At 45.5% G+C, this 26,217-nt stretch overlaps 1 protein-coding gene across 1 annotated transcript in view; it reads right to left on the reverse strand.

Moving 5' to 3' along the window:
- LOC124716767 (open rectifier potassium channel protein 1) overlaps positions 1–23,943 on the reverse strand; it is a 259,963-nt gene extending 236,020 nt beyond the window's left edge. Inside the window, exon 1 of the mRNA XM_047243313.1 lies at positions 21,667–23,943. Within this exon, the coding sequence (XP_047099269.1) occupies positions 21,667–21,808 (142 nt within the window). The 5' untranslated portion in view covers positions 21,809–23,943. The remainder of the gene's footprint in view (positions 1–21,666) is intronic.
- Positions 23,944–26,217: the final 2,274 nt, after the last annotated feature.

Genomic DNA, 26,217 nt, shown 5'->3' on the forward strand with positions numbered 1-26,217 from the left:
CACGACTGGCGTCCCGTTCTCTTCGTCAGTGAGTGTCGCATATGCCTTCAACCAGACAATCGTCGGAGACGTGCTTGGAGGCAACCCGGTCAGGCTGAACGCCTTAGACGCACTGTCCAGCGAGTACAGCAAGGTCGAAGTTCCCTGCTGTTTTGGGGTGGCTCTATGTGGGGCCGATCCGCGCCGCCATAACGTCTGTGCGATATGTGAATGACATTCTCCAACCGACAGTGCAACCGTATCGGCAGCATATTCGTCTTCATGGACGACAGATCTCGCCCCCAATCATGCACATCTTGTGAATCCCATCGCTCGACTACAGTGGCCAGCATGTTCTCCAGACATGAACCCTATCGAACATGCCTGCGATATATTGAAAAGGGTTGTTTATAGACGATGTGACCCACCAACCACTCTGAGGGATCTACGCCGAATCGCCGTTGAGAGTGGGAAAATCTGGACCAACAGATGTGCAGAACTATAAACCTATATCTCTAACTTCGAGCAGTTGTAGAGTTTTGGAACACGTATTATGTTCGAGTATAATGACTTTTCTGGGGACTCGAAATCTACTCAGTAGGAATCAGCATGGGTTTCGAGAAAGACGGTCGTGTGAAACCCAGCTCGCGCTATTCGTCCACGAGACTCAGCGAGCCATAGACACGGGTTCCCAGGTAGATGCCTTCTTTCTTGACTTCTGCAAGGCGATCGATACAGTTTCCCACAGTCGTTTAATGAAGAAAGTATTGTGTGATTGGATTGAAGAGTTCCTAGATAACAGAACGCAGCTTGTCATTCTCAATGGGGAGAAGTCTTCCGAAGTAAGAGTGATGTCAGGTGTGCCGCAGGGGAGTGTCGTAGGAACGTTACTATTCACAATATACATAAATGACCTTGTGGATAACATCGGAAATTCACTGAGGCTTTTAGTGGATGATGCTGTGGTGTATCGAGAGGTTGTAACAATGGAAAATTGTACTGAAATGCAGGAGGATCTGCAACGAATTGACGCATGGTGCAGGGAATGGCAATTGAATCTCAATGTAGACAAGTGTAATGTGCTCTGAATACATAGAAAGATCCCATATCATTTAGCTACAAAATAGCAGGTCAGCAACTAGAAGCAGTTAATTCCATAAATTATCTGGGAGTATGCATTAGGAGTGATTTAAAATGGAATGATCATATAAAGTTGATCGTCGGTACAGCAGATGCCAGACAGATTCATTGGAAGAATCCTAAGGAAATGCAATATGAATACAAAGGAAGTAGGTCACAGTACGCTTGTTCGCCCACTGCTTGAATACTGCTGAACAGTGTGTGATTCGTACCAGATAGGGTTGATAGAAGAGATAGAGAAGATCCAACGGAGAGCAGCGCGCTTCGTTACGGGATCATTTAGTAATCGCGAAAGCGTTACGGAGATGATAGATAAACTCCAGTGGAAGACGCTGCAGGAGAGACGCTCAGTAGCTCGGTACGAGCTTTTGTTGAAGTTTCGAGAACATACCTTCACCGAAGAGTCAAGCAGTACATTGCTCCCTCCTACGTATATCTCGCGAAGAGACCATGAGGATAAAATCAGAGAGGGTAGAGCCCACACAGAAGGATACCGACAATCCTTCTTTCCACGAACTATACGAGACTGGAACAGAAGGAAGAACCGATAGAGGTACTCAGGGTACCCTCCGCCACACACCGTCAGGTGGCTTGTGGAGTATGGATGTAGATGTAGAACAGCGCCTTGATGAACTTGCGAGAGGACGTGTTACTGGATATTAGAGGTACCGGCGTGTACAGCAAAGTGCATCACCATCTCTGAAGGTCTCGCTGTATTGCGGTACAACATGCAATGTGTGGTTTTTATGAGCCAGAAAAGGGTGGAAATGGTTTACTTTGATCTCTATTCCAATTTTCTGTACAGGTTCCGGAACTCTCGGAACCGTGGTGATGCAAAACTTTTTTTGATGTGTGTAGTATGTGTTAACGCATGTAGTACAGAATCACATTTCCCAAAATAGAAATCGCTGTTCTGCCTTTTAGTTCTTCCTTTATTCGTCACTGTAGTGAGAATGTGGTGGTTCAGTGGAATGATTTAGGCACAACGAAATGGAACAGCTCGTGCCGAAGGTTTGCGTAATGAGATCGCTTTGGCTTTTGATATTGCACTGCTGCAATGTGCATACACCGAAAATGTGTTAGTTACTTCATTCAGACTTCACATTGGCACTTCGATGATCATCGCAGAAAAATGTACGACAGAACTTCTGAGCGGTTTGCGTTAGGACGTTCAGCCGGCCGCTGTGACCGAGCAGTTCTAGGCGCTTCAGTCCGGAACCACGTGGCTGCTACGGCCGCAGGTTCGAATCCTGCCTCGATCATGGATGTGTGTGATGTCCTTAGGTTAGCTATGTTTAAGTAGTTCTAAGTTCTAGGGACGTAATGACCTCAGATGTAAAGTTCCATAGTGCTCCGAGCCATTTGAACCATTTTTCAATACTAAATTAAAACAACTTTTGTAATTATTAGTGACTCGCTTGGGTCTGGCTTGCAGAGAAAAGTTTTTCGAAGGATGGTTTAATATTAGAAATGTTTAGTTCAGATTTGTATTTTATATTTTGTCTTCAAAGCAGCTAACGCAGAAAATCCGTTTCAGTAAAGTTAGAATGTTGAAAATAGTAACAGTATACGAAATGATGTCATTTTCATTGCAGAAAACTCATAAATCCACACTGTCTAAAATTCAAACAGCTATTTGCTACATCTTTTGATTTCGCCACTATGAAGACCTGCTTCGGCAAGTTGAGAGACCTTCGGGAGTATATAGGCGCTTTATCTGTCAAAGACAGGGCAACAGAGGGCCAGCGATTTCGGTTTCGTCAATGTACTGAATCGGTGCTGCGAAATAGCAATAAATTTACTTGTTCTTCGCAATTTGTGAGATTTGTAGCTTTGTAGCTTTTGTTTAAAAGAGTGTTCATTTTAACTGAAGACATTGAAATATCTCTAAAACTACACATCGGATCCAAAAAGTTATCATTCCAATTCGTTTGTCTTGGAGAGGTCATCCAACGATACCACACTTGACCCGCCACCCCATCCCGTGCGTGTGTGGGTGGCGGCGGGGCAACATTGAAATCTTCAGTGGGAAACCCCATTTTTTATTGCAGATTGCGATTCAACTGCAAACTGTATATAAGTTTTCTCTCAAGCTTTTTTTCTTTCGTTTCGCACAGATGGCAAGGAATATGGTTAGACAATCGTAATTCAGAACCTGCTGCTCAATGGTTCTTGACTGTGCTGGACTGGGGCAGGTTACAGAAGATTTAGGTTCACTATGTAGAGGTTTTACTAAGGAAGATACCGTGGTTATTGTGGGTGGGCCGGGCAACGGTATTGACAGAGATCCAGGGTACAGCATAGATTGTGACCTGGCAAAGATTGCATCAACATCGACTCATACCAGTGTTCTGGAGCGCCACGACCGACCTCATTTGAGCTCTTCTGTCAGGAGAGTTAATTTGGAGTTGGAACGGCTACTTGGATCTGGTGCAGGGTCACACATTGGTGTGGTTCCTGTTGATTCACTCTGTAGGTGGGACTATACTAGAAATGGCCTACACCTCAACAAGAAAGGGAAGGGTAAACTGGCTGGGCTGATAGCAGGATAGTTAAAGGGGGGAGGAACTACATCTCATGGTGGAAACTCTTTTTTAGTGTAAGATCAGTGTCCAGTGGGAAACTCAGCCAGGCAAGTACTGAAGATGTTAAAAAGGTTCAAGATACTCACAAAAGTAAAGTGAAAAATAATGTTAGTATATTTCATCAAAATATTGGGGGATTGGAGAATAAAACTGATGAGCTTCTGCTTTGTTTAGGAGATATAGAAACTGAGAATGTAATAGATGTACTATGCCTGTCTGAGCATCACATTGTCACTGATATGCAAAAGGTTAGCATCAATGGGTAAAAATTAGCTGCACATGTAAGTAGAGATAATATGATGAGAGGAGCTTCCACAGTGTAAAAAATTTAGAAACTAAAACATTTGTGTAGAGCAACATATGGAAGCATGTGCCACTGAACTTAAACTAAATGATGGCACTTTCATAATTGTAACAGTGTATAGGTCCCCCTCAGGGAATTTCCAGCTATTTCCAGAAAACTTGGATGCTTTGTTGTGCTATCTGTCAGACAGGGGGGAGCAAATTATCATCTGTGGGGATTTCAATGTTGACTCCCTGAAAGAGTGTAATAGGAAGAATGACCTTGTAGTATTACTCAGTTCTTTAAATTTGAGCTCCGTCATTGATTTTCCTACTCGGATAACAATGAACAGCAGTACATTGATAGATAACTTTTTTATAGACCAAGATAAGTTTAAGGACATAAATGCTTATCCTGTTGAGAATGGTCTTTCAGATCATGGTGCACAGCTAGTTACAGTACATGACATAGCTCCATGCAGTATATCAAATCAGACTTTCAAAGCAGTGCGTTTAATTAACAATATAAATATTGCAAACTTTAGGGGAAGCCTACAGCAGCTAGATTGGGATGAAGTGTATAAGGAACCCGACGCAAACTTGAAATGTAACTTATTTCACGATACATTTTTAAGGGTATTTGAAAATTTTTTTCCCAAGAAAATAGTTAAACATAATTCCAAGAAAACATATAAAAACCTTGGCTAACTAAAGGAATAAGAATATCTTGCAACCATAAAAGATAACTGTATCTAACAGCAAGAAGGAGTACTGACCCCGAAATTGTTCAATACTATAAAAACTATTGTGCGGTATTAAGAAAAGTTATTAAAAAGTCCAGAAGCATGTGTATCACATCTGAGATCAGTAACTCTGATAATAAAATTAATGCGATTTGGAATATTATTGAAAGGGAAACAGGGCAACCAAGAGCACAGGAAGATTTTAGTGCCACAAAACTGAATGACAAGTGTACTAACAAACAATCAGAAATTGAAAATATTTTCAATAATCATTTTTTAAATACTGTGGAGAAAATAGGATCTAGATCTTCACTAGAAGAGGCAAGGCTACTAATAGAAGAGGCCATACCTGTGCAGTTTGAAAAAACTGTAATTCCGCCAACCTCTCCCTCTGAAATCAGTAAAATAATAACCTCACTGAAAAGTAAAAGCTCATACAGAATTGATGGCATTTCCAGCAAGGTACTTAAAGCTTGTTCCCCACAGATAAGTAGGATTCTCAGCCACATATGTGATAGCTCTTTGGCGCAGGGTGTTTTCCCCGATGGACCGAAATATGCCATTGTAAAACCATTGCATAAAAAGGGGGATATGTCGGATGTCAACAACTACCGCCGAATCTCTCTTCTGACGGCTCTATCAAAAATTTTTGAGAAAGTAATGTATTCAAGAGCAGCCTCCCATATTTGTAAAAATAAAGTACTAACAAAAGTGTTTGGTTTTCAGAAAGGCTTTTCAACAGAAAATGCTATATAAGCTTTCACTGATCAAATATTAAATGCTCTGAATAATCGGACATCACCCATTGGTATTTTTTGTGATATCTCAAAGGCCTTTGATTGTGTAAATCACGGAATTCTTTTAGATAAGCTAAATCATTATGGTTTGAGTGGGGCAGTGCACAAATGGTTTAATTCATAATTAACTGGAAGAATGCAGGAAGTTGAAATAAGTGGTTCATGTAATGTTAAAACAACAGCTGATTCCTCAAACTGGGGGGGGGGGGGGGCTATCAAGTACGGGGTCCCACAGGGTTCGGTCTTAAGTCCTTTACTGTTCTTGATATACATTAATGACCTACCATTCCACATTGATGAAGATGCAAAGTTAGTTCTTTTTGCTGATGATACAAGTATAGTAATAACATCCAAAAACCGAGAACTAAGTGATGTAATTGTAAATGATGTTTTTCACAAAATTATTAAGTGGTTCTCAGCAAACAGACTCTCTTTAAATTTTGATAAAACACAGTATATAGCTTCGTACAGTAAATGGTACAAGTCCAGTAATAAATATAGACTTTGAACAGAAGTCTGTAGCTAAGGTAGAATTTTCAAAATTTTTAGGTGTGTCCGTTGATGAGAGGCTAAACTGGAAGGAACACATTGATGGTCTGCTGAAACGTCTGAGTTCAGATACGTATGCTATTAGGGTTATTGCAAATTTTGGTGGTAAGAATCTCAGTAAATTAGCTTACAATGCCTACTTTCATTCACTGATTTCGTATGGCATCATATTCTGGGGTAATTCATCGTTGAGTAGAAAAGTATTCATTGCTCAAAAACGTGTAATCAGAATAATTGCTGGAGTCCACCCACGGTCATCCTGCAGACATCTATTTAAGGATCTAGGGATCCTCACAGTAACATCACAGTATATATATTCACTTATGAAATTTGTTGTTAATAATCCAACCCAGTTCAAAAGTAATAGCAGTGTGCATAGCTATAACACCAGGAGAAAGGATGATCTTCACTATGCAGGGTTAAATCTGACTTTGGCACATAAAGGGGTAAATTATGCTGCCACAAAAGTCTTTGGTCATCTACCAAACAGCATCAAAAGTCTGGCAGGTAGCCAACTAACATTTAAAAATAAATTAAATGAAATTCTAGATGACAACTCCTTCTACTCATTGGCTGAATTTTTAGATATAAATAAAGGAAAAAAAACCAACTTAAACATTAGTGTCATGCAATATTTTGTGTAATGTAATATTTTCTACAGACATCTTTTATTAACCTGACACGTTCCACATTTTACCAAGTGTCGTATTCATGATTTATGGAACAAGTATTAATCTAATCTAATGCCACTTGGGACCCCACCTCCACGCTGCTAGGGTAGGACAGGACAGGACAGTATTTCGTAACTTCTAATTGGAAACCCCATTCGCAACATTTTATTCCTCCACATATGGAACAAGGGACTATGAGCCACTGCGGCTGTGGCTGTGGCTGGAGCTACTCTACATTTCAAACACGCTGTATAATTTAGGTGAACTGTTGTGTATAACAGATGCTCGCGGATTCCATTATACGTTGTTAAAGAAGCATTTTCCAACCTTTCAGTATTCGCGATACAGTTTGTAGGTAGAGTTTCGACATGAAGTTTATTGATCGTGGCTCTCCCACCCCCCCCCCCCCCCTCTCCCTCCGCCATCCACTTGAACCGGTTGGATATTTTTCTGTAGGGATGTTTAATTAATTTGGTGCATTCCAGCCCTGTCGACAGTGCCGAAGGACTACGGCGATCGCATTGTGGGTGGCTGTCCATGGATTCGGAACAAGCCTGGGAGGGAATCGATGAGGAGACGTGTTGAAGTTTGCGTTCACATGATCGGTTTTTTTTTTTTTTTTGTGGTTTTAGGGCGCACAACTTCAATGGTCATTAGCGCCCAAACTACTCTAAGATTGCACCGCGAGGCACAAGTTGACAACAACTAAAAGGGAAAACACGATAAAAGACAGACTGACAGGCATAGGATTAAAAAACAGCATCATCAAATGTCCTTAGCGAGGTTTGTCAAATTGATAAAACGAAGAACACGAGCAGCTGCTCGTGTGTCATCCGCTAAAATGGCATCGAAAGTATTTGGCAGGTTAAGATCTAGGCGCAGTGTGTTAAAATCTGGACAGGACATTAAAATGTGTCTAACCGTCAGCAAGTGCCCACATGGGCAGAACGGCGCCGGCGCAGCCGTCAGCAGATGGCGATGGCTGAACCGGCAGTGTCCAATTCTTAACCGGGCCAAAACTACCTCCTCCCGCCGAGAAGGGCGTGAGGAGGACGTCCAAGCCACGGGAAGAGGTTTTAAGGCCCGAAGCTTGTTGTCTGTAAGTGCAGCCCAATCGGCATGCCACAGCGATAAAATGCGCCGACAAATGACCCTGCTAAAATCGGACGAAGGGACACAACAAGAAGCTGTCCGAGGCTGGAGGACCGCAGCCTTGGCCGCGGCATCTGCAGCTTCGTTCCCAGGGATACCGACATGGCCAGAAACCCACATAAAGCTAACCGGAGAACCGAAGTCCACCAGCTGCTGAAGAGAACGTTGGATCCGGTGTACGAAAGGGTGAACCGGGTACGGATCACTGAGGCTCTGGATGGCGCTCAGGGAATCGGAGCAAATGACATAAGCAGAATGTCGGTGGCGGCAGATGTAAAGAACAGCCTGGTAGAGGGCAAAGAGCTCAGCTGTGAAGACCGAGCAATGGCCATGGAGCCGGTATTTGAAACTTTGTGCCCCGACAATAAAGGAACACCCAACCCCGTCATTGGTCTTAGAGCCATCTGTATAAATGAAAGTCATGTCGATGAACTTCGAACGAAGTTCCATAAAACGGGAGTGGTAGACCGAACCGGGGGTAACCTCTTTTGGGAGCGAGCTGAGGTCAAGGTGAACGCGGACCTGAGCCTGGAGCCAAGGTGGCGTGTGGCTCTCGCCCACTCGAAAGGTTGCAGGGAGTGAAAAATTAAGGTGTTGAAGGAGGCGACGAAAGCGAACTCCAGGGGGTAGTAGGGCAGAGACATACAACCCGTATTGACGGTCAAGAGAGTCGTCAAAAAAGGAACGATAAGACGGATGGTCGCGCATTGACAGTAGCCGACAGGCATACCGACAAAGCAGTATATCGCGCCGGTAGGTGAGTGGCAATTCGCCAGCGTCAGCATGAAGACTCTCTACGGGACTAGTATAAAATGCTCCGATCGCAAGTCGTAAACCCCGATGTTGTATGGAGTTGAGGCGGCGTAAGATGGATGGCCGTGCAGAGGAGTATACGAAGCTCCCATAATCCAGCTTGGAGCGGACGATCGACCGATATAGACGAAGTAGGACGGTTCGATCCGCTCCCCACGACATACCACTGAGAACACGGATGACATTTAAAGAACGGGTACAACGGGCGGCCAAATATGACACATGTGGAGACCAGCTAAGTTTCCTGTCAAATGTAAGGCCTAAAAATTTTGTTGTCTCCACGATTGGGAGAGCAACGGGACCGAGCCGTAAGGACGGTGGGAGAAACTCTTTGTAGCGCCAGAAGTTAATACAGACCGTCTTCTCGGCAGAAAAACGGAAGCCATTGGCGACACTCCAGGAGTAAAGACGGTCAAGAGAACGCTGAAGATAGCGCTCCAGGACACGTGGACACTGCGCGCTGCAATAGATGGTAAAATCGTCTACGAAAAGGGAGCCTGATACATCAGCTGGGAGGCAATCCATTATTGGATTGATCGCGATGGCGAAGAGAGCGACGCTCAAAACTGAGCCCTGTGGCACCCCATTCTCCTGGCGAAAGGTGTCGGACAGGACAGAACCCACACGTACCCTGAACTGTCGATCCATTAAAAAGGAACGAATAAATAGAGGGAGGCGTCCGCGAAGGCCCCATGTATGCATGGTGCGGAGAATGCCCGCCCTCCAACAGGTGTCGTAAGCCTTCTCCAAATCAAAGAACACAGCCGCGGTCGGGCGCTTCCGCAAGAAGTTATTCATAATGAAGGTCGACAAGGTAACCAGATGGTCAATAGCAGAGCGGCGCCTACGAAATCCACATTGTACATTGGTAAGTAGGCGTCGAGACTCGAGCAGCCAAACCAATCGAGAGTTAACCATTCGCTCCATCACTTTACAGACACAGCTGGTAAGCGAGATAGGTCGATAACTGGAAGGCAAGTGCTTGTCCTTCCCCGGCTTAGGAATCGGGACAACAATAGACTCGCGCCAGCATGCGGGAACATGTCCCTCAATCCAGATGCGATTGTATGTACGAAGAAGAAAACCTTTACCCGCAGGGGAAAGGTTCTTCAGCATCTGAATATGAATAGAATCAGGCCCTGGAGTGGAGGACCGTGATCGGCCAAGTGCGTTTTCGAGTTCCCGCATGGTGAATGGGGCATTATAACTTTCACAATTCGAGGAGCGGAAGTTGGGTGGCCTAGCCTCCTCTGCCTGTTTGCGGGGGAGGAAGGCAGGGTGGTAATGAGCGGAGCTCGAAACCTCTGCGAAAAAGCGGCCGAAGGCATTGGAGACAGCCTCAGGGGCCACAAAGACGTCATTCGCGACCTTCAAACCAGAAACTGGTGAGTGGACCTTAGTGCCAGATAGCCGGCGCAGGCTACCCCAGACAACAGAAGGAGTAAAACTGTTGAAGGTGCTTGTGAAAGCAGCCCAGCGGGCTTTCTTGCTTTCTTTGATAATACGACGACACTGAGCACGTAATCGTTTATAATTGATACAATTCGCCACTGTAGGGTGGCGTTTAAATGTGCGTAAAGCACGTCGACGAGCACGTAAAGCGTCTCTACATGCTGCGGTCCACCAGGGGACCGGTACGCGACGTGGAGAAGAAGTAGGGTGAGGGATGGAATATTCAGCAGCAACGAGAATGACTTCCGTGAGGTGTGCAACCTGACGATCGCAGCTTGTGAAGGTTTGATCCTGAAAGGTCGCCCTGGAAGAGAAGAGCCCCCAGTCTGCCTTGGAGATGGTCCAACTAGAGGAGCACGGAGAGGGGGTATGCTGCAGGAGATGGATAACACACGGGAAGTGGTCGCTCGAATATGTATCAGAAAGTGCATACCACTCAAACCCGCGTGCAAGTTGGGGAGTACATATAGAGAGGTCTAAATGGGAATATGTGTGAGATGTGTCCGAAAGAAAAGTAGGGGCGCCAGTATTGAGGCAGACAAGATTGAGCTGGTTGAAAAGGTCTGCTAACAAGGAGCCCCTCAGGCAGGATGCTGGAGAGCCCCAAAGGGGTTGGTGGGCATTGAAGTCTCCAGTTAACAAAAATGGTGCAGGTAGCTGAAAAATAAGTTGCATCATGTCTGCCCTGGTAACGGCAGATGACGATGGAGTGTAAACGGTACAAAAGGAAAACGTAAAAGTGGGGAGAGTAATGCGGATGGCAACTGCCTGCAGGCCGGTGTGCAACGTGATGGGGTCGTAGTAAATATCATCCCGGACCAGCAACATAACCCCTCCATGAGCTGGGATACCTACCACAGGGGGTAGGTCAAAACGCACAGAGGTGTAGTGTGCCAAGGCAATTTGATCGCATGGGCGTAGCTTCGTTTCCTGGAGGGCTACGACGAGCGGACGGTGCAAGCGGAGCAGCAACTGCAAGTCCTCTCGGTTGGAGCGAATGCTGCGAATATTCCAGTGAATAAGTGCCATCGTAAGAAAAGGAAGATGAAAGAAGGGGTCACCTCTAAGGCCGCTGAGGGCCTGGCTTCGAGCGAGCACTGCCGCCGCTATCAATAGGCGGACAGTCATCGTCCATTGGGTCTATAGGTTCATCGGCCATCTCGGGAGGATGGCCGGGAGGGGAAGCTTCCTCCGCCGGTGAACGGCCAGATGTACGGCTACCAGCGGTGCGGCCAGGCGAAACGGATGACGGCCTGGGGCGGCAACCGCTGGGTGGCGCAGGAGAAGAAATGCGCCGTGGCGGAGGAGGAGGACTGTGCTTCCTATGAGCCTTTTTGGAAGGACGTTTGGTGGAAGTACCGGTCGAAGGGTGTGAGGTCGAGGTACTTAGGAAGTCTGCACGGGACGGTTCCTTCTTGAAGGCCCGTGCATCGGACTTCTGGGTCTTCGTCTTGGCAGAAGCTGATGAAGGTGCTTGTGGCTGAGGGGTGACGGGAGGAAGAGGAGACGTTGACCGGGCGATCTTAGCACTGACCGAACGGACGACCGTGGAGCTGAAGGTCAGATCGCATGTCTGGGTTGCCACCTCCCTGGCAGTCCGAGGAGAGGCGAGGACAGTACTGTATTTCCCCGCTGGGAGCAGCGTGGGCTTCCTACTAGCCAATAGCTTGCGAGCAGCCGAGGTGGACACTTTCTCTTTGACCCGAATTTCTTGGATACAGCGTTCTTCCTTATAGACAGGACAGTCGCGGGAGGATGCGGCATGGTCACCCTGACAGTTCACACAACGAGGAGACGGAGGTGGACAGTCACCCTCATGGGCATCCCTGCCACAAGTGACACATTTAGCCGCATTGGAACAAGACTGTCGAGTGTGATTGAAACGCCGACACTGGTAGCAGCGCGTAGGTGTCGGGACATAGGGGCGAACTGAAATAACCTCGTAGCCCGCCTTGATGCGCGATGGCAGCTTAACACTATCGAAGGTCAAGAAAAGTGTCCGGGTCGGTACAAGGTCATTGTTGACCTTTTTCATGACCCTATGGACAGCCGTCACGCCCTGCTCAGCGAGGAATGATTGAATCTCCTCATCAGTCAATCCGTCGAGGGAGCTAGTATAGAGCACACCACGAGACGAATTCAAAGTTCGGTGAGCCTCCACCCGCACAGGGAACATGTACAGGAGTGTGGCCCGAAGCAGTTTTTGTGCCTGAAAGGCGCTCTCAGTTTCTAGTAATAAGGTACCGTTACGCAACCTGGTACAAGATTTGACAGATCCGGCTATGGCATCTACACCCTTCTGGATAACGAAAGGGTTGACAGAGGAAAAATCCTTTCCGTCCTCAGATCGAGAAACGACGAGGAACTGTGGGGCAGGCGGTAGTACTTTTGTCACTGGGGGCTGGTCACGTTTCCGTTTTTGGGCAGAAGTCGAGACAGATGGAGTGAAATCCATTGCGGAGGAATCCCCCATGATTGCCAGCGTCTCCAATGGCGCGCTCCTTCCTTGTGGGGACCCTCTCAGAGGGCACTCCCGCCTTAGGTGAATGTTTACACCTCAGGTCACACCTCCCGAGAAACAGACGGAGGGACCAATCGGCATGGTCAGAAGGTATCAACTCAGGCAATCACCCCTCCCCGGGCCTGGCCTTTACCAGGGGGTACGCGCGTGCCTTACATGTCTACCCAGGGCGGGGAATTACGCGTTACCCCGTCACCGGCTACGCGTGCGAAAGCGTGGGTCGGCCTTCAGGCACGCACAGGGAGGAAGGAAGAAGAGGAAAAAGAGAGGGAGAGAGAGGACAGACTGTCTCAAACGCCGAGGCGGAGACCAGAGAAGGCAAGGAGAAGAAGGTAATGAGAAGGCAAGGAGAAGAAGGCAATGAGAAGGAGGCAATGAGAAAGCAAGGAGAACCAAGGAGAAGAAGGCAAGGAGAAGAAGACAAGGGAAAGAGTAAGGAAGACAGTGAGGTGGAAAAGAGCAAAGAAAGGAACCAAACAAAGGAAGGAAGAAACGAGAAGTGAAAAAGCAAAATGACCGCAAATAGAGGTCGTGGAACCGTCCGTCTCCGGACGCAGGCGCTAACGACCCCCTTGAGGGGGTGGGACTCCTTTTAGTCGCCTCTTACGACAGGCAGGAATACCTCGGGCCTATTCTTACCCCGGACCCGCAGGGGGGACATGATCGGTGACCGGGTGGAACACTTGTACTGTGTGTGTTCCCCACGTGTGTATCTACAGCTTGGGTCCTTGGTGTCTCTTCCGTAAGGTGTTCATGTACACAGTAGTAATACTTAAGTCATATCGGGGAAAGGATTGCTTTCCGATCGCATGTTTGGTGGAGTTACTTTCTCATTCCATTTTCCGGCACTCGCTCATTTCGTTTGTACGAGTACCTATGACTGTGAAACATCCTATACTGAGATGTAATACTTTTACAATGCTGTTAATATACAGGTAAACGGTCGCATAACGGAAAGCTTTCGGTGGATCAGGACGACGTTTTTGTGTAAAAAAAAATCTTGCATGCACTAACTACATTTCGTTAAGATTCTTGCAGAGAATCTCAACGTTGCAACTACTTTCCGTACAATTTGTCTGATGTGATTATTCCACTTTAGACTGCTCTGCATAGTCACTCGTAGACGCTCGACGGTAGAAACTGATTCCAGCAATTTGTCGCCGATACTGTAGTCGCGTAATAGTTTATTTCGTCATCTGTTGATGCTTAATAACTCACAATCCCAATTCCAAAGAAAGCAGGTGCCGACAGGTGTGAAAATTACCGGTTAGTTTAATAAGTCAGAGTTCCAAAATACTAACACGAATCCGTTACGGAAGAATGAAGAAACTGGCAGAGGTCGACCTCGGGGAAAATCAGTTTGGGTTCCGAAGAAATGTAGGAACACGCTAGGCAATACCGACCGTACGACTTCTCATAGAAGGTGAGGGAAGGAAACCAACGTTTATAGCATTTGTAGATTTACCGAAAGATTTCGACAATGTTGACTAGAATACTCTCTTTCAAATTTTAAAGGTGGCAGGGGTAAAATACAGGAGGTGAAGGGCTATTTACGATTTGTACAGAAACAAGATGGCCGTTGAGTCGAGGGGCACGAAAGGGAAGCAGTAGTTGCGAAGGGAGTGAGACAGGTTTGTAACCTGTCCCCGACGTTATTCAATTGTATACTGAGCAAGCAATAAAGGAAACAAAAAAAAAATTGGAGTAGAAATTAAAGTCCAGGGAGAAGAACTTAAAAAAAATTGAGGTTTGCCGATTATGTATTTCTGTCAGAGACGCCAAAGGACTTGGAAGAGCAGTTGAACGGAATGGATAATGTCTTGGATATAAGATGAACATCAACAAAAGCAAAACAGTAACAGTGGAATGTAGTCAAATTCAATCAGATGATGCTGAGGAAATTAGATTAGGAACTAAGGTACTAACTAGTAGTGAACGAATTTTGCTATTTGGGAAGCAAAATAACTGATGATGGTCGAAGTAGGAAGGACATAAAACGTAGACTGGCAATGGCAAGAAAAGCATTTCTGAGAAGATAAATTTGTGAACATCGAGTATAGATCGAAGTTTCACGAAGTCCTTTCTGAAAGTATTTGTGTGGAATGCCGCGTGTGCCGGCCGGAGTGGCCAAGCGGTTGTAGGTGCTACAGTCTGGAACCGCGCGACCGCTACGGTCGCAAGTTCGAATCCTGCCTCGGTTATGGATGTGTGTGCTGTCCTTAGGTTAGTGAGGTTTAAGTAGTTCTAAATTCTAGGGGACTGATGACCTCAGTAGTCCCATAGTGCTCAGAGCCATTTGAACCATTGCCGCATGGAGTGGCGGCGCAGTTTCAGGCGCCAAGTCACGGACTGCCAGGCCCCTCCCGCCGGAGGTCCGAGTCCTCCCTCGAACGTACGTGTGTGTGTGTGTGTGTGTGTGTGTGTGTGTGTGTGTGTGTGTGTGTGTGTGTGTGTGTGTTTTCTTAGCTTAAGTTAGTTTAAGTAGAGTGTACGTCTAGGGACCGATGACCTCAGCAGTTTGGTCCCTTTAGGAATTCACACACATTTGAACAGTGTTTTGATAAGGAGATCTGAACAGAATTGGAGATAAGAGAATTTTGTAGTTCCACCTGACTAAAAGAAGGAATCGGCTGGTAGGACACGTTCTGAGACATCAAGGGATCACCAGTTTATTACTGGAGGGAAACGTGGGGGGTAAAAGTCGTAGAGGGAGGCCAGGAGATGAACACAGTAAGCAGATTCAGAGGGATGTAGGTTGCAGTAGTTATTCAGAAGCGAAGAGGTTCGCGTGGCATAGGGTAGCATGGACATATTTCTCAGCACAGTCTTCGGATTGAAGACCACTATGACAAGAACAACCTTGCAATAACTAACGTCCAAGATAAGTTGCCATTCGCTGCACCAAAGATCGAGTCTCTTCAGAACTTCACGCCATTCGCCGCAGTGCTCTGGTGTTGCTGCCTTCCTGGAAACAAGTGTATCATCTGCCAGCAGCCTAACGGATCTACCATCAATCTACTAGATCATCTGAAGAGTGAAAACGCCAAACGTTCCAACTGCCACTTTTTCACAAAACGCGTTTTCAGTGCTACTACACTGAGGTCAGAAGAGTGGCGGGATAGCGATGTGCACATATACATGTGGTGGTAGTGCCGTGTTCACGAGGTATAAAAGGGCAGTGCATTGGCTAATAGTCGAGGATAGGCGTGCATTCCTCCGTCAGTCACCCCTCCTGAGCCTGGACGAATTCCGTCCATCAAGACAATCCGATCAGCAAGGTTCCCCACTCTCATATCAGTCAGGACTTGCAGGCAGAGCACAAGAAGTGATAACACTGCACCCGCACGTGCCTAATGATGGCACGTACAGTTAGCCAGCCAGCCAGCCAGCCAGCCGGAGCTGTCTTAAGTACCCGGGTGATTCTCGCGAAGAGCTTTCCGACGTGGTTATGGGAACACGACGGGAACTAACCGACTTTGGACCTGGCACGGTAGTTGTACTAGTCGCATGGGACATTCCATTTCGTAAATCGTTAGGGCATTCAGTTTTCCGAAATCCACAGTGTCAAGAATGTTCCGAGAATACCATATTTCAGGCGTTACCTCTCACCACGGACAACGCAGTGGCCGACGGCCTTCACTTAACGTCTGAGAGCAAAGGCATTTGCGTAGGGTTCTCGGTGCTACAGGTGCGTGAAATAAGCGCAGAAATCAATGTGTGAATTACGGCGTACGTATCCGTTAGGACAGTGCGGTGACGTTTGTCGTTAATAGACTATGACAGTCGACGATTTCTTTCCGAAAAGCGACAGTACAGAGAGTTTTACCGTAAATTTTTCCAACATCTAATCCTAAGAACGGAGTTGTGTAAGAAACGGAAGTCAATGAAGAGAGTTTTTTTTTATATAAATTTTGTTATTCTCTCGTAAAAAAAGTATTAGAAACAGATTTTGTTGACTGCAGTTCTACTAGTTAACACATTACTGCTGTATTTCTATACTTGTATTGTCACAAATAAACCGTAGTGGCTCCGTATTAACGGTACTTTACACAAAAACTTTCTTATTGGCAGCTGGAATCAGTCTGCTCCTGATATGTCAACTAGAACTTTCTTAATAAATTATTTTCTTATTCGCCTCATTTTTTTGGAGTAATTCTGTGGTATTACAATACCTTCTGAGTTTTTTGTGTGGTATCACCGTCAGACACCACACTTGCTAGGTGGTAGCCTTTAAATCGGCCGCGGTCCGTTAGTATACGTCGGACCCGCGTGTCGCCAGTATCAGTGATTGCAGACCGAGCGCCGCCACACGGCAGGTCTAGAGAGACTCCCTAGCACTCGCCCCAATTGTACAGCCGACTTTGCTAGCGATGGTTCACTGACAAAATACGTTCTCATTTGCCGAGACGATAGTTAGCATAGCCTTCAGCTACGTCAATTGCTACTACCTAGCAAGGCGCCACTATCAGTTGCTATTGATATTGTAAAGAATGTACAGACAAGAGCTACGTTCAACATTAATGGATTGAAGTTAAGTATTCCACCATCTGCGTCCGTTTTTCTAAGTTCTCATTTCCTTGTCCTGTTCTAGACCTCACGCCAGCCTGCGTGAGCTTAAACGCGTGCCTTTCGGCTTCCTCTACCATTAGTGGGTTGGCTCTCATGCCAATCCACAACATTTTGGATACAAGTAAGTTATGTACAAGAAGAGATATTTTTCTTTTTATACTCCCGAGAAATGGCACTTACATCGCGACTGGGCCTTTTTGCCGTCCGTGATTTCGTCCAAATTTGTGGTACGAGATTGCTAGACCAGAAATGATTCTGACAAAAGTGTGAGCGGCCGATGGCGTTTAGAGGAAATAGCATTTTTTCGCAAGGATCCGGAGAGGGAGGAGCCATTCACGTTACCGCAGTTCCCACACAGCGGTCGGCGCAACGGAAACACTGCGGAACGGCAATCCGACGATCGTGGGTTCAAGCGCCTGTGCGGGCACATTTTTATTTTCGGTTTTTACGTTACTTACATTGCATCTAAACCGAAATAATACTCACTGTATTCTGTTTATTAATATTTCCATGAAAGGCTTGAAAAGGAAAGGGAAAGGAAAAGGAAAATTTCGGAGTGCAAATAAATTTGCACGAAGGAATTGTACTTACAGCGCCCACGAGGATTGGCTCTGAGCACTATGCGACTTAACATCTACGGTCATCAGTCCCCTAGAACTTAGAACTACGTAAACCTAACTAACCTAAGGACATCACACAACACCCAGTCATCACGAGGCAGAGAAAATCCCTGACCCCGCCGGGAATCGAACCCGGGGACCCGGGCGTGGGAAGCGAGAACGTTACTGCACGACCACGAGCTGCGGACCCCACGACGGTTCTGCGAATAACTTTCCAAGAAGGGATTATAATTCAGGCGGACAGGACTTCGTCATGCGTGGTTTGGTACCAAACTATGCGATGACAGAACTTTTTATGAAAGTAAACCTCGTTTCTTCTTGTATAGGAAATTTGAAACAGTCATGTCACTTTAAAAATGCGGTGTTTGTAACGTGTGCAAGATGCCGATAAAATTACTGCTTTTCTTGTTTTTATAGTGAATATCACTCCAGCGTGTGTAAATCAATTTTAAAGTAATAGAAGTATCTAATTTTTCACACGAAGATCTCGTGTGCACCATTTTACTAAAATATTATACAAATCGTCTCTAAAACATGCAAAAAAATAATAAGAAAACACAAATGCTGCTTCTTATTCTAGCAGGTATTGTGGATACCATTCAAAGAATGATAGCCAGTACCATACGATATACTTCCGCTACCAAGATTTCGCAGGGATGTTTTGCACAACCCCTTCTGTTTAAAACCTCTGTGAAGCCTCATCAGTTGACTCATTCTGTTTCTAAATTAAATATTAATTTTTTCTTAAAAGTCTTCATGAATCTGAGGTTTTTCTCTATTGATAAATACGTTTTCAGTTCTTAAATTTCTTTATAATACATAACATTACTAAAGTCCTTTGACACAGGAACGAAAATTAGAAAAGAATTAAAATGGTGACTACCACATTGCTGGACACATTCGTATTATTTCGGTGTATTTGCAATGTAAGTAACGTGAAAACTGAAAATTAAAGAAACATTTCCGTTGGAAACTAAGCTAACATACATGTCTCGTGCCTTGCCAGACACGTGCGAAATTTTTTTTTCCTAGACGTTTGACCGTCTGGACCTCCCACTTCTGCCACTTTCGTTTCTGGACGATCCCGTAAGTTTCGGCGAAATTGGTGCTGACGGGCACGCGCCCTTGTTCGAACGTTTGACAGTACCACTCTTCATTTAGGTGCATATACCGTAAACAGTTAAGGTCTTAACACACTTCCTTGTAGTACTACTGAAATTACTTTTACATCTATCGATTTCGTTCCGTTAACAGCAACGTATTGAGCTATATGTGCAACGAAGTTTTAAATCCAGTCGAAAATGTGTTCCGATACTCGGCAGCCTGGCATTCTGTTCACTAAACGACAGTGCGAACCTGACCGGAAGTGAAGAATACTTGATGTAAAATGAGAACGGAGCAGAACAGTGAGCAACAGGCAAAGAACACGCAGCGCGCCGTGCAGAGAGCTGAAACAATAGGTTTTCGGATTTTTTTTTTTAAACATCAGTTTAACCGGAGTGTTAGAACCGCTCAAAAAAATAAGTGACTCCGGAGATAACCAATATTCGGTTTTTCTATTCCTATAATTTCCTGAAATAAAAGTAGAAATCGACCACAGACTGAAAAATATTGACTTCCTCAGTGACGAGATTCATAGAATCAAAATATTAAATAGATAAATAAAGGAAAACTTAGTCCGTCCACTGTTCGCTACTTTCCTCGAAAAGTAATAAGTGGTCGAAGACTACACGGAAAATCACCAGTATTCGCCTATTGATTCCAGTTTTTTGAAACTCTGCTCAAAAATCATGTGATCAGGGATCATACCACTATTTTCCAACTACGAATAGTCAGTGATAACAGGTGAAAACTGAGGCTAAATAAGTCTATTTTACATGTTAATTTGTCAATTTCAAGGGCTACAAGCAGATGAAATCATTTTATGTAGAAACAGGCAGCATATCAACTACTTTCTATTTTTAATGTAAACCATGCAAGAATTGGTAAGTTTCAAGTTTTGTCCACAAGTTTTGTCCACAAGTTTTGTCCACAAGTTTTGTCCACAAGTTTTGTCCACAAGTTTTGTCCACAAGTTTTGTCCACAAGTTTTGTCCACAAGTTTTGTCCACAAGTTTTGTCCACAAGTTTTGTCCACAAGTTTTGTCCACAAGTTTTGTCCACAAGTTTTGTCCACAAGTTTTGTCCACAAGTTTTGTCCACAAGTTTTGTCCACAAGTTTTGTCCACAAGTTTTGTCCACAAGTTTTGTCCACAAGTTTTGTCCACAAGTTTTGTCCACAAGTTTTGTCCACAAGTTTTGTCCACAAGTTTTGTCCACAAGTTTTGTCCACAAGTTTTGTCCACAAGTTTTGTCCACAAGTTTTGTCCACAAGTTTTGTCCACAAGTTTTGTCGCGACGTACGTTGTGGCTCCTTCCATTGAGCACTGTGTGTCACTGATATTGTACTTTGTAAAATACGTCCTCACAACGGTTATTACCATTTGCAATACAATTGATATCCGACAACAAGAGCGAGATACTATAATACACACCATATGGGGCAAGTATTTATACACTGCATGTGTAAGTATACCATCTAGTAAGCCATGCAACGTGGTAACAGGTACATCGTTGTCTCAGCAATGTTGTAGCAATTATTATACCACGTCTTTGTTGCTCGTTTCTGCCGCCATTATTATTAAAATAGCACTGTTCGCTGTTCCCATTTTCTTCAATAACACAGCATTTCTAATCAATGAAAATTTTACGAATAAAAATTACTCGTTTTTTTTTAAAAAAAAACAAGGTCTGCTAGAAACCAATAATTTTAGCACTACTGCTGTTGATAATTGATATCACGATTTTTTCTCGTAGTTAGTAAAAAATAAAAATCACCTGTTATAACCGAGACCAAATAAATGCCGAAAGATACCGGGTAGTCCGCAGCTCGTGGTCGTGCGGTAGCGTTCTCGCTTCCCACGCTCGGGTCCCCGGGTTCGATTCCCGGCGGGGTCAGGGATTTTCTGTGCCTCGTGATGACTGGGTGTTGTGTGATGTCCTTAGGTTAGTTAGGTTTAAGTAGTTCTAAGTTCTAGGGGACTGATGACCATAGATGTTAAGTCCCATAGTGCTCAGAGCCATTTGAACCATTTTTTTTATACCGGGTATTCCGAACCAAAATACTGGTATCTCTTGTAACTGGTCGGCTTTTCCATCCGTACATCAGAGTACAAGCAGCATATCACAGGTACTTCTAATTTTTATTGTAAACTATTGAAGAAAGTTTCAAGTTTTGTACTTAAATGAAGTCGCCAGGTTTGTTGTGGCTCCTGCCGTTTTTAATCTTGTAAAAGAAATGAAGCAGTGTGCATCACTGATATCGCTGTCGTAAAATACGTCTTTACAACGGATGTTACCGTTTGTATTACAACTGATATACGACAACATCGAGAAATTATCGCACATACCAGATGGGACAAGTCTTGTACACTGCAAGTATACGTGTACCATCTAATAGGCCATGCCACACGCTAACAGGTGCATTATGTTTCAGCAATGTTGTACTAGTCCTTATGTCACGTGCTTGTTGCTTGCTTCTGTCGCCATTATTATGACAGTAGCACTGTTCATTTTTCCCATTTTCTATAAACACACAATATTTCAAATGAATCGAAATTTTACGAATAAAAATTTCTCTTTTTTTAAAAAAAAGGTCCACTAGAAAAGAATAGTTTTACCAGTTTTTCCACTCGTACAGCAGTGGGAAGTAGATTAGAGTAGGGAAGGAAGGCGAGAACAGGCGGAGACTCACCGATGATGTGGTCACGCTGCAGGATGTCGGCGGCCCTGGTCACCTTCTCGGCCTGCCGCTCGATGTAGTAGAAGACTCCGGCGCCGAACAGCAGGTACGTCACGAAGAGCAGCAGCAGCGCCAGCCATTGCTTCTCGGACATCTCGCCTCCGGTCACTGCTGACGACGTCTCCACTCAGTGCCGAAACCAAAGCAACACTCGAGTCGGCTGCGGCGGTTGTCCGGATCACCGAACCTCGTCACACATCTCAGCACAACACAACACTACACTTCCCACCGCAACGTCCAGTACTCCTCACTGGATGCTGCTGGAGTCTCCAGTCACTTGCTGCTTAGCTACTGCAAGCTACAGCACTGCCTGTCGTCCGATGCCGGCGCCATTAAATGTCGAGCCCTTGGAAAGCTCGTTACTGTACAGATTAGGAACTGATCAGATGATAAAAAAAACACCTCCGATACTGCCGAGAGATGTGCGCAAAAACAACCCAGTCTGCCCGCGACGCTTCTCGACCAAATAACAACTGTGCACCGCAGAAAATAACGCAGCTCTAGACTGGCCGGAGAGTGTCCCGTAGGCGGGAAACAATTTCTGTTAAACAAACAGTATTGAATGTGGAATGTAGCGGTAGCAGTTGCTACGAGGTAATTCTGAGGGAAAGATCATCGAAAGTTGAGTGCACCCTCTGATTAGCCAGCACTCTGCCTGACGCCACGTTATCAAAGTTGTCTCTAGACCGATAAAAATCTCCAGCCGTTCAGATCTCGAGAACCTATCTAATTGTGTACTGTATGTTAACTCGCTGCAGTACAAATAAATTCGTGGCTGAGCAGTATCGGTATGTTCTGCCACCAAACAAAAAAAAGTTTTGTAGATAATATAGAATGATTCGAACAGTACGTAATCTCTCACAAGGAAATGAAAGTCTTCGAGTGCTGAAGGTGGACAAGTACTTCATGTGGTAACCAATACAAATTCTTACAGTGTGTCAGACTAGAAGCAGCAGTCACACTCGAATGAGCTGTAGTCTGTGCGCTTCCTGAGCTGAGAGACCGGATACGTGATGGGCTGTGTGAGTGTTCACGTAGCAGAGCACTTCAGTCAGTTTCTTCTGTAGTCACTTTGGTGCTTACTGTTCAGTAACCGTGCTGGCTAACCATAAACAGGACGCTGAGTAGTACACTGACACACATCTGTCAACACTGATAGACGACTCCAAGCGAGTAAACGCAACTACCACGAAATAATCACACTATAATGTGTACTTTCATCCTCCTGATTCTATATATGTCAACTGACCAGCTCTTTTCCGTCTGTCTTACAGTACAGCGTACATGAAAATCTATCTGTGCAGCTGTTTGTCACAGAATTTTGATAAGTTTCTCCTTAACCACTGAGATCTTCACTCTGTCTTAACTATTACACACAATGAGTAGCTTAATAACACACGCTTGGCAATGTCGTGAAGTCTACGTTACAAACCTGGTAGACGAGATCTATCCTGTGCGTTATTACCAGTTACATTTACACCGTGTTCACTCTTGATGCAGTAAACTGAGATATTCGAATGCCGTGTACCTTGGACATCTGAAGGTAGTGTCAAAATACTGGACTCGTTTTTCTATTATTGATAACGACTGTCACACACTTTAAGGTGGCAGTTCTTGAAACGCAACATAATGTCTCAGGCATCCCAAGTACGAAAGTATGATGAGATATGCCACTGGAGGTTAACCTGATGCAGTGGTTGTGTGTTCAGAACTAATTACATCACACGTGTTAATGTGGTCAGTGCAACAATCTGCTCTGGAGATACAGAGGTCGTCTTGAAGCTAGGGACTTACACAGCGATACAAATAGGCATCAAACCCTAGTCACGTTAACTTTGAAATTGGAACACCATCAGCTAAGATCAAATGGGGTGCCACAAGTCAACAATCAAATGGGGGCACAAAATGTCAACAGTCAAATGCGGCTACAAAATGTCAACAGTCAAATGCGGCTACAAAATGTCAACAGTCAAATGCGGCTACAAAATGTCAACAGTCAAATGCGGCTACAAAATGTCAACAGTCAAATGGGAAGCCACTTGTCAACAGGCACGCGGGGACGCCACCTGTCACTCCGGCGACAGCTGACGCGTCTACTACCCTCAAGAGAGCGTCCCAGTCCTGCAACAGCCGGACACTGAGTAGCGAAGCTGCGTGCGGCAGCTGGACCTGTGCGCCTGGCTCCCAGTGGCTGAGGCGACCATGGCACTGGCGGGCGCCGCCGTCGCCGCCTCCGTCGTCGTTGTCGTCCCTGCTGCTGCCAGCGTCTCCCACTTGGCGGCGCCACTGGGGTGGGGCCTCTGCAGGCTGTGGAGCGGCGCCGCGGCACCTGCCACACACAAAACGGGACCTTGAGGTCGGGAGCACGCGAGCACCTGCATCCATTCTGCCGGCGCCTCTTGTGTCGTACCGAGTTCTAGTATCCACTTCACACCCGCCAGCTGCGCGATCACAAGAGTAAACAATAGCTGAAGCGGGAAAACGGGAAGCTGGCGACGCAGAAACTGCGCAGCTGTGAGCTGCTTGTGTCTGTCTTTTGACTCTTCCTGATCACATGCGAGTAAATAAGATCGACGCTGGAGCAAGGGAACACAGGGTAACAAGAAAGGAATGGCGCACTTGACTGTCAAGTGCAAGTCACTTGTATCTATCTGGCAAGTTACGTCTCTGTAGTATGTTGTATAGCAGACCTTTCACACACACAAAACTGCTTGAATTATCCTAACTAGCGGTTAACACAGATAATGAAAGGCATTCAATGAGAATCGCCACACCCTTTGCAAAAGCAGCTACACCAATTCCAGAAGATGTACTGAACGAGGCCTATAGGCTCCTCGGTGGTTTCCAAGACAAACGATAACTGCCTTCATAATATACAAATATCGGCGATTGTGGAGTCCAAAGTCGCTTTGATGTTTCGTTCCTGTGCTCTTGAAACAGGCCACGTGAACTGTTCCTCGTCGCTCTTAACAGAACCGCTTCTTCTGGACACTACTTTTCTTTCCGTAATGTATGGCCCCAGGACTCACTGCAAACCACATTACAAACGAATAAACCAACAGAGAATGTCCAATGCGATTCACAGTCTCAATACGAGCAGGACTGTCAAGACTGCACTTTGCGCCTCTGATTTCCATATAGATGGTGGTCCATTGATATTGACCGGGCCAAATATCATGAAATAAGCATCAAATGAAGAAACTACAAAGAACGAAACTCGTCTAGCTTGAAGGGGGAAAGCAGATGGCGCTATGGTTGGCCCGCTAGATGGCGCTGCCATATGTGTACGTAAAGAAATATGAATGTTTTAGTTGGACCGCTTTCTTCGCTTTGTGATAGATGGCGCTGTAATAGTCAGAAACGTATAAGTAAGTGGTATCACGTAACATTCCGCCAGTGCGGGCGGTATTTGCTTCGTGATACATTATCTGTGTTGAAATCGACCGTTTACCAATTGCAGAAAAGATCGATATCGTGTTGATGTATGGGTATTGTGATCAAAATGGCCAACGGGCCTGTGCTATGTATGCTGCTCGGCATCCTGGACGATATCATCCAAGCGCCCGGACCGTTCGCCGGATAGTTACGTTATTTAAGGAAACAGGAAATGTTCAGCCAGATGTGAAACGTCAACCACGACCTGCAACAAGTGATGATGCCCAAGTGGGTGTTTTAGCTGCTGTCGCGGCTAATCCGTACATCAGTAGCAGACAAATTGCGCGAGAACCGGGAATCTCAAAAACGTCGGTGTTGAGAATACTACATCAACATCGACTGCACCCGTACCATATGTCTATGCATCAGGAATTGCATGGCGACGACTCTGAACGTCGTGTACAGTTCTGCCACTGGGCACAAGAGAAATTACGAGACGACGACATATATTTTGCACGCGTTCTACACTCCTGGAAATTGAAATAAGAACACCGTGAATTTATTGTCCCAGGAAGGGGAAACTTTATTGACACATTCCTGGGGTCAGATACATCACATGATCACACTGACACAACCACAGGCACATAGACACAGGCAACAGAGCATGCACAATGTCGGCACTAGTTCAGTGTATATCCACCTTTCGCAGCAATGCAGGCTGCTATTCTCCCATGGAGACGATCGTAGAGATGCTGGATGTAGTCCTGTGGAACGGCTTGCCATGCCATTTCCACCTGGCGCCTCAGTTGGACCAGCGTTCGTGCTGGACGTGCAGACCGCGTGAGACGGCGCTTCATCCAGTCCCAAACATGCTCAATGGGGGACAGATCCGGAGATCTTGCTGGCCAGGGTAGTTGACTTACACCTTCTAGAGCACGTTGGGTGGCACGAGATACATGCGGACGTGCATTGTCCTGTTGGAACAGAAAGTTCCCTTGCCGGTCTAGGAATGGTAGAACGATGGGTTCGATGACGGTTTGGATGTACCGTGCACTATTTAGTGTCCCCTCGACGATCACCAGTGGTGTACGGCCAGTGTAGGAGATCGCTCCCCACACCATGATGCCG

The sequence above is a fragment of the Schistocerca piceifrons genome, chromosome 9 (assembly GCF_021461385.2).
Source record: "Schistocerca piceifrons isolate TAMUIC-IGC-003096 chromosome 9, iqSchPice1.1, whole genome shotgun sequence".
In the NCBI taxonomy this organism is placed as follows: Eukaryota; Metazoa; Arthropoda; class Insecta; order Orthoptera; family Acrididae; genus Schistocerca; species Schistocerca piceifrons.